We start from the raw sequence: 12,044 nt of genomic DNA, 5'->3' as shown, positions 1-12,044 counted from the left end.
TTTGGGATTACTACTTGTTGGCCACTACTGCGTGTCTTTGTTGTAAGTGATAGATACACCAATAGCTTGAGGCCTTCTGTCTCACAAAGCTATGGCTTGGGAATTTGTCTGGAAGGTCATTGTAATGATAGTTGGGAGAATCGTATGAGTGCCAGAAAGCAAGCTGGCAATAGGGTTGTTTGGTCTTTGGTCACAGCAACTGTAGACACCTAGATCTGCCTGGTGTCTGAGTTTCTTGTCTTTCTCCAGGCAGGCCCCTCTCTAGAGCGGGCCTGGGGGCGTTTCCATGATTAGCTGCTGCTCCAGGTTAGGAGCATAATGCTCTCACTGCCCTGAGGAGTCCAGACGGATCTGTATTAAAAAGTGATGAGGACAAACTAACTTATTCCTTTTTCTCTTTACTGCCACAACATCTACATGTGGCAATTTGCTAATAATATTCTGTTTTTGAAGAGGAAGTTCTACTTGCCCAGGGATGATACGGTTTTAAAATAGATTACTTATGGACTTGCTCATAGCATGTGAAGGTTCCATTCCAAAAAAAGTGTTAAACAGAGAAAGGGGAACACTTGTATACTGTTGGTGAGAATGCACTGTAGTACAACCACTATGGAGAAAAGTATGGAGATTCCTCAAGAAACTAAAAGTAGAACTCCCATATGATCCAGCAATCCCACTTGTGGGTATGTATGGAGAGGAAAAGAAATCAGTATGTCAAGGAGACATCTGTACCGGCATGTGCATTGCAGCACTATTCACAATAACCAAGAGATAGAAGCAACCTGAATATCCATCAACAAATGAATGGATTATGAAAATGTGTTACCTATGCACAGTGGAATATTATTCAGCCATTAAAAGGAATGAAATCCTGTCATTTGGTACAACATGGATAAACTTAGAGGACATTATGTTACAATAAGTGAAATAAGCCAGTCACAGAAAGATAAATGCTTCATGTTCGCACTCATATGTGTGAGCTAAAAAAGTAGAACTGATGGAAGTAGCGAATTGATTGGTAGTTATCAGAGGCTGGAAAGGGTTGGGGAGGGGAGTGAAAAGAAGTTGGTTACTGGGTATAAAACTACAGTTAGGTAGAAGGAATAGGTTCTAGTGTTTAATAGTACAGTAAGGAGATTATCATTAACACTGATTTATTACATATTTCAAAATAGCTAGAAGAGAAGAAGTGAATGTCCCCAACACAAAGAAAAGATACTTGTTTGAGGTGATGGATATCCCCATTATCCTAAATCATTACACATTGTAGGCATGTATCAAAATATCACACGTACCCCCAAAATATGTACAACTATTATGTATTAGCCTTTTTAAAACTTTAAAAAGTATTAAAAGGTAAAACTCTGTTTATTTTCTCTAACAGGTTGCTCCACGTCTAGAAATAATGCCAATTCCTGCTGGCCAAGAAAATCCCACCGTGTCCCCTGCTGTGAGGCAGCCCTCAACACCTGGGCCAAGCACTGGCCATGTACCAACTCTGTCTCCTGTACCTGAAACTGGGCCATTGAACAGGTTGATGCCCAAAGCCAGGTAGAGGGCCACAGGGTCACTGAGGGGGCTGATTGTGTGTTCTCAGAGGCGGCTCTGCTGTCCCAACCAAGCGTCAGCAGGAGTGTCGTCGCTGTCTGCCCCTCTCTTCACATTCTACGCTGGGAGGTTGGAACGCGAGTGGCTGAGGGATGCTCTTGAGCAGAAGTGGGTGGGGACTGCAGTGAGAACCTCGGTGTCTCTTCTCCTCACAGGCCCATGTCCCTGAGCACCATTGCAATCCTGAATTCTGTCAGGAAGGCTGTGGAGTCCAAGAGCAGGCATCGGAGTCGGAGCTTAGGAGTGCTGCCTTTCTCTTTGAATTCTGGAAGCCCAGAAAAACCGTGCAAGCAGGGTAAGCCATCAGTTTGGCACCAGACACAGTGAGAGCATAGAGATCAAAAAACAGAACAAGCCTGCTTCTCATTCCTTTAAAATGGTTTCTATTTTCTTATCTTAAAAACAATATTAATTGGGCAATTAGGATTATGGGTAATAAAACTGCATATTTATTCTAAAAGATTTGGGAAATAGTGAAATATATAACTCACACACAGCAGTGAGGTATTCATTCCTCCAGCTTTCTGCTCCTCACACACACCTTTTGTTTCACTTACGAAATTGTGATCTTAGTGTGCATTGTTATATGACCTGCTTCCTTATACACGCTTACACTAAGACATAGTACAAATCTTTCCATGAAATTTTCTTTCAAAACTTTACTCCCAATGGCTCTGTAGCATTCCATATTTAGAAGTATCAATACGTGTTTATTGCTACCCTATTGTAAACATTGGTATTTTTCAGCTTTTTTTTTAATACTCCTAGAGACAGATCAACTTTTTAATACAAATAATGCCACAATAAACATCCTTGTACGTATAGCCTCGTATGTATGTGAGCCATAGGATTAATTTCCAGCAAAGACCATGAATATTTTAAAACTTTGATAGTGTCAAACTGTCTTCCATAACTTGTGCCAAATTATACTTTTACAGGAGCATCCATTTTCCTACTTACAAACCCTGGTTTTATGATCTCTCATTGTCTTTGCTGAGCTTTCTAGACCAAAAGTGGTATGGTTTTAATTTCCATTTTTTTAATCCTAATAAGAATGGGCTTTTTTCCCTCAAATTTGTATTTATTTTTATTTCTTTCTGAATTGCCTTTTTATGAGAATACTTTAAATATTGGGAATTTTAACTTTATCATATATCTTATAAATGTGTTTTTTCATTTGGTTGCTTTGTTCTTTGATATTGTTTTGAGTTTTTTTGGACAGATAAAACTTTTTAAATTTTATCCTAGCATCTTCATACAGCTTGGAGCAAGAGTCCAGTGGAGCTATTGAGCATGTAACTAAACGGGCAATCAGTACCCCTGACAGTAAGTAACCAACTTGAATAAGTTGGCTTCTCCTAGGTCTCCCCTACAGTCATTATTTATTTACTAGAGTTGTAGTAAAACTTTTCCCTGTTGTAAGGTAGTTCTTTTATTAAATAATTGGCTAAAGGTACTTCTGATGGTCAAAAACATTATAGTGAGTTATTCAGACTGAATGTTTCAAGGTCATCCTAATAATTTGATTAACTGAGCATTTATTGCATGTCGAGCATTCTTAGTGTTTTTGCATGCATTAACTCAGCTAAACTTCACAATGACCTGTGAGGGACCCTCACGTGGCAGGTGGTGACGTCAAGGTACAAAGAAGTTAGCTTACCAATCTAGACAGTGCCATTCTGGAGGCAGCCCTCCTTGGTGTCCCTGCTGTCTAGGTACACTTGGTGCTGCCGAGCCAAGTCTGCTCTGGGCAGTGGGCAAATGTCAGCACTAGCACCTTCATTTCGAAGTATAGATGAGTTAGATGAGTAGAATATTTCTTCCCATTATTTTGTTATATAGCTGCTTCTTGTCTCAAGCCCCATAAAAACCATTATTTTGAGAAAATTATAGTATGAAGAAACTCTTAGCCAGGCATGGTGGCATGTACCTGTAGTCCCAGGTGCTCGGGAGGCTAAAGTGGGAGGATCTCTTAAGACCAGTAGTTCAAGGCTAGCCTGAGAAACATAGACCCCATCCCTTAAAAAAAAAAAAAAAAAAAAAAAGAAATTCCTACTGTCCAAATTTGCAGTGTAGTTTCCAAAACCCCGCCTGGTGCATCCCTGCGTGCCCCGTATTCTCTCCACCCCATCCGTGTCCTGGTCCTCTTGGAATGCCAGCAGCAGAGCACACTCCCTGACCCGGCCTTCAGGTACCACATCCCATCTGGATCACCCCTCCCTGACCTCCAGGCCAGAGTAGGCCCCCCTTCCATGCCATGGCACTGACCTTCTCATGACATTCACATGCTCCTGTGTTCATTGCCCACCCTGGCCATTCACTTCTCTACAGAGCCTACCCCAGTTCCTGGAACCGTTTAGCGGTCAGCTGGATGGCAGAGCTGGGAGCTCAGGCCTCCTGGTCCCACTTCTGTGCCCTGTCCCAGCCTCCCTCCAGTCCTAATTTTGGGCATAAGGGGATGGGAACAGAGCAGCGAGGCAGCACACTGTTCATTCAGTCACATCTTAGACAGTTCCTATATTTGAGCACCTACTGTGTTCTAGCTACTGGCTATTGGTTCTTTACCAGTGATGCTGTGGTCTTAAGGAACATTTAATGGATTATAGATCATTTTCATCCAGGTCCCCCTTTTAGAGGACATTGTCCCACCCCACCTTCCCTCAGATGACAACCAAATCACGACAGCTTTTGTCATTAAAGGCAGTGGGTAATTTTGGGTACGTATATATCAAACAGAGGCAATGTTGTGTATAGAAAAACAGCAGCCTCTTTCAGACAGAAGAGTTTTCTGTATGTTCTGTGTCCCTGGCTCAGGAGTAGCAAGTGCTTCTGTTTTGGCAGTTGGGTACCATGTGCTGAAGAACGGGGAGAATGCAGCTCACTCGAGTTTTGCCATGAGCCCCTCATCAATCTGTGGCTGGTCCTTAGCAGCCTGCGTTCCTCAGCGGTGGAACCTGGCGAGGCGTGTTAATGCTGCTCTCGTTTGCATGTGTGGAGCCACCTTTGCAGTGAACATAAGACTCTCAGGTGTCATCGGATCGTGGAGTACTTGTTCTTTCTTTAGCCTCGAGGGTAGAAGTCCTGTTGATGCAATTTCTGGCCATCTCTCTTTCTGCTGAACCAGGAAGAAATGCTTGAAGAAGGGTCTCTTATTAGCTCTCCTAGGAAGAATTACTAGACAAGTTAAAAGCAGTTAGTTCTGCTTTCTCTGTAGTTTATAAATACAGATTCTTTTGACAACTCTAAGTTTAAGTGGGGGTGACTGTCAGGAAGTGTCTCAGCTCTTTAAAGCTAGTAGGAGAAAATGCCACCCGGCTTAATATTGCGGCACACCAATGGTATTCAGCACAAACAAAGTGGTTTTGCTAATAGAAATGAGTTAAAAAGCCTAGGATTTTAACTGAAAGTCTTTGGGAGCGTCTAGCAAGTCCCTCTTACTGCTGTAATTTAGACAGCAAAGATGCTTCTGCCTTTGATTCTAAGAGCAGTGCATTAGGAATCTAAGAGCCACCACACGGGCTTTTGTAAAGGTGGGAGACTTACTACCTGGAGTGCACACAGGCTTCCAAATGGGAAGAGCAATGTGTTTGCAAGGAAAGGGTTTTCTTATGACAGCACAAGGCAAGACCTCCAGAAACAGGAATAAGACCTGAGCTGTCTTCATGGCAGTGATGAGGATAGAGTTCTCCACCAGTCTAATAAGGAAGCTTGAGTAGCTATCAGGTACATAGCACTGCAGTGCACTGATGAGCTTTAAAATGTAGACTAGCTTTAAAATGTAGACTAGAAAGATACAGTCTGTACTCATAAGAAGATAAAGTATGCAGAGAACAGGAAGAACTCTGAAGCTTACTTCACTAATGTGCTTGCAAAAAAAGACAGCAAGCTCAGTGGGCATGTGCTTTGTTCCTGAGACGGGAGCTTATACAAACATACAGCGCCACAGGGGCAGGGCTGCACCATCTGGGTCTTTCAGAGTCTCAAAGACAGAGTGGTTTGCCAAAGTCAGATTGGGGGGGGGGGGGGGCAGAGAAGCTGAGTGTGCAGACATAGGCCTGCTTAGCAGCTTGGACAGGTGAGCATGGGTGGATCATAGCACACGTGCGCGTTTGTGTGTGTGTGTGTGTATGTGTGTATCAAGTGAGTCTGTAAAGTTCGCTTGTGGCCAGTTCAGTGTGAGTGTTTGTGCACACACGTGTGTGCGCGCGCACATGCACGCGCTTGCGCATCAAGTGACTGTAAAGTTCGCTTGAGGCCAGTTCAGATCGAGGGTGGATTTTGGGCTTTCCTTAAATGGAGCTATCAAATTGTCTAAGAAGGACAGTAACTTTACCAGCTTCTTAATTAAACATAATTCCAGTATGGGGAATTATGACGTAGGGGATAGTAGCTATTAAATCACAGTAGTTACTAACATTTCTTCAGCACTTAGCTATACCAGATACTGTGTTAACACACTGACTGCCACACAAAAAGGTCAGAAATTTTCCTTGGGGCCACAGTATTTTGTTATAAAAATAGAATAAAAACTTTGAGTGTAATTTAAAGGTAAACATAAATAGAAAAACAAAATTTATCACCTTCTATTCATTTAATCCATGTTTTTAGAATTGTCAATATTAATTTTAACAATCAGAACATCAATAAGATTTTGTATATGCTTCATGCGTCCTGGGGGTCAAAACCAGAGTGAGTTAAATACAACTCTCATGGCAGTTACTGTGTTAAACACCTTACATAAATAATCTCATTCAATTCTGACAGCTTCCCTGTGAGGTAGGTACATTTTTATCTCCATTTATGAGGTGAGGAAACTTGAGGTTGTCAGAGAAGTTCACACAACTGGTAAGACACAAAGCCAGAGTTCACAGCGCATCTGCTCGACAGTCTGTGGTCCTGACACTTGCTCTCCTGCCTTGAGGGTGAACTGGAAGGGGAGGCCCTGGGAGAACGGCACCTCAGAAGTTCAAGGGCTGGGGGGGAGAGGCAAGGGGACAGGAAACCAGGAAGAACACACTTGGAAGGTAGAATTGATAGGACTTGGTTATGGATTCCATATGGAGAAGCCTATGCTGCCGTATTTCTAGCTGGGGCGGACCGTTTATTGGCTAGGAATATAGAAGGAACATGTCGTGGAGTGGAGCTAATGAGCTGGTGAAGTGTCTTCAGGAGAGCCAGGTGAGGCACAATAGGAATTGTAGAACTAGGGCTCAGGAGGGAAGTCTTAGCTGGAGTTGACAGCCACTGGCATACGGACAGTCGCAGAAGACATGGATGGGGTTGGGGAGAAGCCAGAGATGGTGAGCAGTGATTGATCAGAGGCCAGTGGAACAGCCTAAGGAGGGCCATGGTGAGAGAAAGGAAGTCAGGAGAGACCCAGATGAGAGTTCACAGGAGGAAGGAGCTTTCAACAGTGTCAGGCCCTGGGCCAAGGTTGAGGTGACAGGTAGGACAGAAACCTCTTGATGCCTGTTTCCTACCAGCTTTTAACTAACAATGGTGTTTCCCCTTTACCCAGAGACCATCAATGACGTCACGTTTGGAGCAGGGGTCAGTTACATAGGGACCCCACGGACTCCTTCAGTCAAAGGCAAGTTCTCAGTTTCCTTCTAGACTGATAGTTAGCTGCCTTTGAAGTTCTGGGAGTACTGAATTTGTGTTTGACTCCCTTCCAGAGAAAATTGAAGTCCAGAATCAAGGAAATGACATTTTATGTTTATCATTGCCTGATAAACCGTAAGTTTACCAAAGAATTCCTTTTGAGGTGACATTTTTGCCAGGGTTTTTCTTTTAGTTCCAGAATGACTATAACTTGTGTTTCCTAGGCCTCCTCAGCCCCAGCAGTGGAATGTGAAGTCTCCAGCCAGGAATAAAAACACCCCAACCCCCAGCAGGCGGTCCCTCCGAAAGACCCCTCTGAAGACAGCCAACTGAAACGGTGCATTCCAGGCAGTGCCCAGGACGGCAAGAGCCCTTGAGGAAATGTTTTGTTTCCTGCACATGGAAAGGCAGACGGACGCCTTTCCATACACCTGGAGTGATGCTTCATCACGGAACAGCAAACCCCGCAGGATCCCAGCACTCCAGCTGTTCATCTCCTTGCAGCCAGCCTCCCTTTTACACTGCCCTTTATGACATCTGTGGTTAAAAATTGTAAAATAATAGAGAAATGCCAGATTTAGATTTTCTATCCTAAACTTTAGCTATTTCATATTATAACTGTATTCCATTTTAAAGCGTCATGTCCATTTGGATAAGCTATTATCTGGTCTTTAAGGAACATAACTCAAAAACTTTAGCTTTCTTTTATAAATCAGGCCTCTATCAGTGCGTTTGAATTCCTTATAGTACATATTTTCCCATATCTAATGATAAAGTTTTGATTATAATATTTTTTCTATTATTTATAATTGCAGGTTTTAAAAACAGTATAAAGCTTTCTAAAATGAAGTAATAAAGATTTATCACAAATACAGCCTTCCAGTATTCAATAGGTTTTTTTCTATTTTTAGAACAGGGCTTTTACTGGTAGTCATTTTAATTTTATATAAAGTACTTAAGAATGAAACCAAGGCCGGGCGCTGTGGCTCACGCCTGTAATCCTAGCTCTTGGGAGGCCGAGGCGGGCGGATTGCTCAAGGTCAGGAGTTCAAAACCAGCCTGAGCAAGAGCGAGACCCCGTCTCTACTATAAATAGAAAGAAATTAATTGGCCAACTGATATATATATAAAAAAAAAAATTAGCCGGGCATGGTGGCGCATGCCTGTAGTCCCAGCTACCCGGGAGGCTGAGGCAGAAGGATCACTTGAGCCCAGGAGTTTGAGGTTGCTGTGAGCTAGGCTGACGCCACGGCACTCACTCTAGCCTGGGCAACAAAGCGAGACTCTGTCTCAAAAAAAAAAAAAGAATGAAACCAAATCTTTTCTGTTAGGAAAAAAAATGGTTTCACTTATCTTTAAGGTTTGGTTCATCCACACACCTGCTTCTGCTCCTATATAGAAGCTGTCTGCCTCCCAGTAACAGACATCCTTGTTAGTACACAGATGTGGTTCCTGTTATGAAAAAACGGCTTTGTGCCCTTCTCCAGGGTGCACTGCGGCTGATTTGTGTAACACTCTGCCAAGGACTGCTCCCACAATGGAGATATAACCTGAGTCTCTTCTTCTGTTGGCACCATCAGGGAAACTTGAAACACTATCCAAGAATGTCCAGAAATAAATGCAGTTGGTTCATTTTTTAATCCCAATATTATAAAAGCAAAAGTACAAAGTTCTGCTTAGCTGTGTTTTTAATATAAGCATAGTGGTAGTTTTGGGGGATGGGTGCCATTGTGTTCCTCCCACAGCACTCTTATACGTGAACCATGACATAGGTGGACTTGTCATTGGTATAGCAAGTCGCAAAGCTGCTCTTGAGTGAACAGACTGACCACCAATCCAGGTGATTTCTCTGGTGGACAGTGGTGGGACTGTAGTGTTTTCAGTATATGTGCCTAACTAACAAAACGCTAGGAAGAGGTAAACCCAACATGGAAGCAAACAAGAAAGAATGAAATGAAGTTTGACATATTTTTTAAAGCTTTTATAAATGAGGTTTAACAAATACCAAATGACAAGTATGTTAGTACAAGTCTGTAACATCTATGTACAGCAGCATCCATACCAAAGGCAGAGTCACAGCCTCGTATAGTCACTCCTTCCAATACAGGAGTGTTCTTTCCTTCTACAGTCTTACAGTCGTAGGCAACTACTTCCCAGACTCCACTTTTCACTTCTCTCTACTTCATCCGACCCAGTTCCCATGGCACAAGGGTAAAAGGTTTTAGGATATGAGAAAGGGAGGGAATAAGGCTACCCTATCACTATGACAACCAAGGAGGCTAGAGTGTTATTCCCCCACAGTTAGATTGGGGAGCTATCCCTTTCTACCAAGATGAAAAGATGAAGGGAGAGTCTTAATTCTAAGCATTTGAGATGCAAAAGCAGACAGGTAGCATTGAGCAACTGCCGAAGAGGTGCCTGCTGCTCTGCCAAATGTCTCATAGCCAAGTATTTCACATAACTTAAAAAAGAAAAGTCAACATAATCTCAAGTATTCAATTTTAAAAAAACTGTCAAAGTATAAAAAATTAAGACACTGAGAGCTGAATCACAAAGTGACTAGGATCTCCTACATGAAAACCATCCTTCAGGCCCACAGCGGAACCAGGTGCTCCTGAGAAACTCCTTGCTTCAAACCATGTCACATCACGGGTCTGGCACAGCAATGTATTTGGGGCTAAGAACATCCCCTGCTCTTGAAGAACAAAGGCTTCTGGATGATGTTTCTAATGGCCCCCACAAAGGGAGCAGTGTCTGCGGTAGATAAAAAATTTAAAATCAAAATGAGAAACCTGCTTTTGATTCAGGCATTTTACTTCCCATCAGGCTGCACCACCTGACATTCTCCAAAAGGCCAGCCTGGCCACCACAGGACAGTTTGTTAGGAAGGAGATGTTAGAACCTGCGGTGCTCAGTGCTTTCTGCATGGCAAAGAAGAACAGTGGGATTCATTTTCTTTTAAAAGTATTATTGTAGTTGACAGATTTTATTTCAAAATTGCCTTTGGCCCTGGATAGTACTAAAGAACTACACAAATAATTAAAATGAACTTTAAAAACAAACAGCAGTAGCTGCTTTGTTCTGTGAGCCATCCACAACCAAAAAGAGGTCTGTCACAGGAACCCAAAGGTCGGGATGCTACATGGAAGACACCAGCTTTTCTAAAGTATCCACCTTCAAACTCCTGAAGGAAACCAAGTGCCTCGGGGCACCTGAACGACACATTAAAGCGAGTCAGGACACAAAGCCACAGTCAAGGCTTTAAAGGTGGCAGTGAGTATTCTACCCAGCACTCGGAAGGTAGGCGGCAGTACTGATCTAGAGTGGTGGCACTCGTGCAACCCTAGGAGTTGACCAACATGGTTTGTGTGTACGTCTAATGGCTTCTGGATGGTCTCTAGACATAGGTAATTTTGGTAATCTCAGGAAAAGGCAGTTCAAAGCTAACCCTAGAGCTACTTGGGTTTCTTCTGGAGAGATGCAAAAATTTTAACATTGCTCAACTGGAATTTTTGAAGGTTTCCTAAGCAATCTGATGTGTAGATAAACAGCATTAAGTTCTCTTGTGAAAAATGCTAAACCATATGTGGAAAAAGGAATGTTCTAATAAGCCTCCATTGGGTAAAATATTCTTAATTACTGATATTTGCCAATTTAACACTAGTAGCTTGGAACTTTGACCGTAGTTGAACTTAGTTAAAAAAATATGTTATTTAACATTATATGACAATCTATTTACACTTTAAATAGAATTTTCTTTTCAATAATGAAAATACATCCTTAGCAAAAATTTAGAATGTAAAATTTTATAAAATAAACACCACCCCATAGAAAAGCATATTTCAGTACCATTTCTAACTTAGCCTTAGATAAAAGTTTTCCTTAAATCCTGATACCCTTCTGGACAAGCAGGGTTCCTCAGGTAAGAAGATCCCTCTTTCAGCAAGCAATTTACCTTCTTGATTTTGGTTGTTTTTTAATAAAATGCTGATCCAAAAAGATTCCCCAGGATGGACACGACAACACTGATCAACAGAGCCTGTAAGAAGGAACTGCAGTAAGGTCTGTGGGCTAGTGGAACAATGTCATTGTGTAAAAAGCCTTTTCTGGATTCGTTGATGCAAACTCTGTGGCTACCAGGTTTCATGCTGTCACTCACATTGCTGAGGCTACACTGCTACCGCGTCACCTCACACGGTGCTCATCCTGGCCGGTGAACAATCAGTGGCAAACAAATTGGCTTCACAGGTCCACAGCACCCAGCACAGGAGAGTTTATGTGAACCAGAGCTATAAGATCACCCTAATACTTATGTGGGAACCAGGCCACCAGCAGACCGGGAATCCAACTCAGTGAACACGTTCAGTTTCTTTTCCTTATGGTTACTGTGTCCATCTTGAGGAAAATTCTTTTATTCATGTGACTTGTTAGAGTAAGAAAGGAATAGTGGTCAATATTGCCCAAAACAAAAAGCTTCTGCATGACTGTCTAGCTCTGTCCAAGTGCACCCGGCTTGTGGCGGCCCTTGACAGGAGTTTCTAGCAGAGGTATTTGCATGTTCTCTCGGCCACACCGCCAGGTCTCAGATCACAAATGATGACTTGTGTCTGAAGTCGCCCTGCAAAGCCAACACAAAGTTAGAACCATCAAGGGGCCAAGTGGGACAGTGAGAAAGGAAAACACTAGTCAAATCTAACATGGGCTAAACATTGTCCCTGATAATAAAAATAGGGCAAAACTACAAACAAATGAAATAATCATTCTTAAACAGTAACATCTGCTAACATTTGCAAAGCACAGATCCTGTGAATGTGTGCATGGTATTGTCACAGGCT

At 42.5% G+C, this 12,044-nt stretch overlaps 2 protein-coding genes across 3 annotated transcripts in view; one reads left to right on the top strand and one right to left on the bottom strand.

The window, feature by feature from the left end:
• Positions 1 to 8,083, top strand: part of NCAPD3 (non-SMC condensin II complex subunit D3) — a 69,399-nt gene extending 61,316 nt beyond the window's left edge. The window contains exons 30-35 of one of the 2 annotated variants that reach the window (XM_076002662.1): positions 1,385 to 1,533; positions 1,764 to 1,903; positions 2,857 to 2,934; positions 7,127 to 7,198; positions 7,284 to 7,344; positions 7,434 to 8,083. In XM_076002662.1, the coding sequence (XP_075858777.1) occupies positions 1,385 to 1,533; positions 1,764 to 1,903; positions 2,857 to 2,934; positions 7,127 to 7,198; positions 7,284 to 7,344; positions 7,434 to 7,542 (609 nt within the window). In that variant the 3' untranslated portion in view covers positions 7,543 to 8,083. Of the gene's footprint in view, positions 1 to 1,384; positions 1,552 to 1,763; positions 1,904 to 2,856; positions 2,935 to 7,126; positions 7,199 to 7,283; positions 7,345 to 7,433 lie in introns of both variants that reach the window. The other variant, XM_076002661.1, reaches the window with a different exon arrangement.
• Positions 8,084 to 9,163: 1,080 nt separating this feature from the next.
• Positions 9,164 to 12,044, bottom strand: part of JAM3 (junctional adhesion molecule 3) — a 69,674-nt gene continuing 66,793 nt past the window's right edge. Inside the window, exon 9 of the mRNA XM_012739609.3 lies at positions 9,164 to 11,827. Within this exon, the coding sequence (XP_012595063.2) occupies positions 11,792 to 11,827 (36 nt within the window). The 3' untranslated portion in view covers positions 9,164 to 11,791. The remainder of the gene's footprint in view (positions 11,828 to 12,044) is intronic.

The sequence above is a fragment of the Microcebus murinus genome, chromosome 4, assembly GCF_040939455.1.
Source record: "Microcebus murinus isolate Inina chromosome 4, M.murinus_Inina_mat1.0, whole genome shotgun sequence".
NCBI lineage: Eukaryota > Metazoa > Chordata > Mammalia > Primates > Cheirogaleidae > Microcebus > Microcebus murinus.
This window is presented reverse-complemented; position numbering and strand designations above follow the sequence as displayed.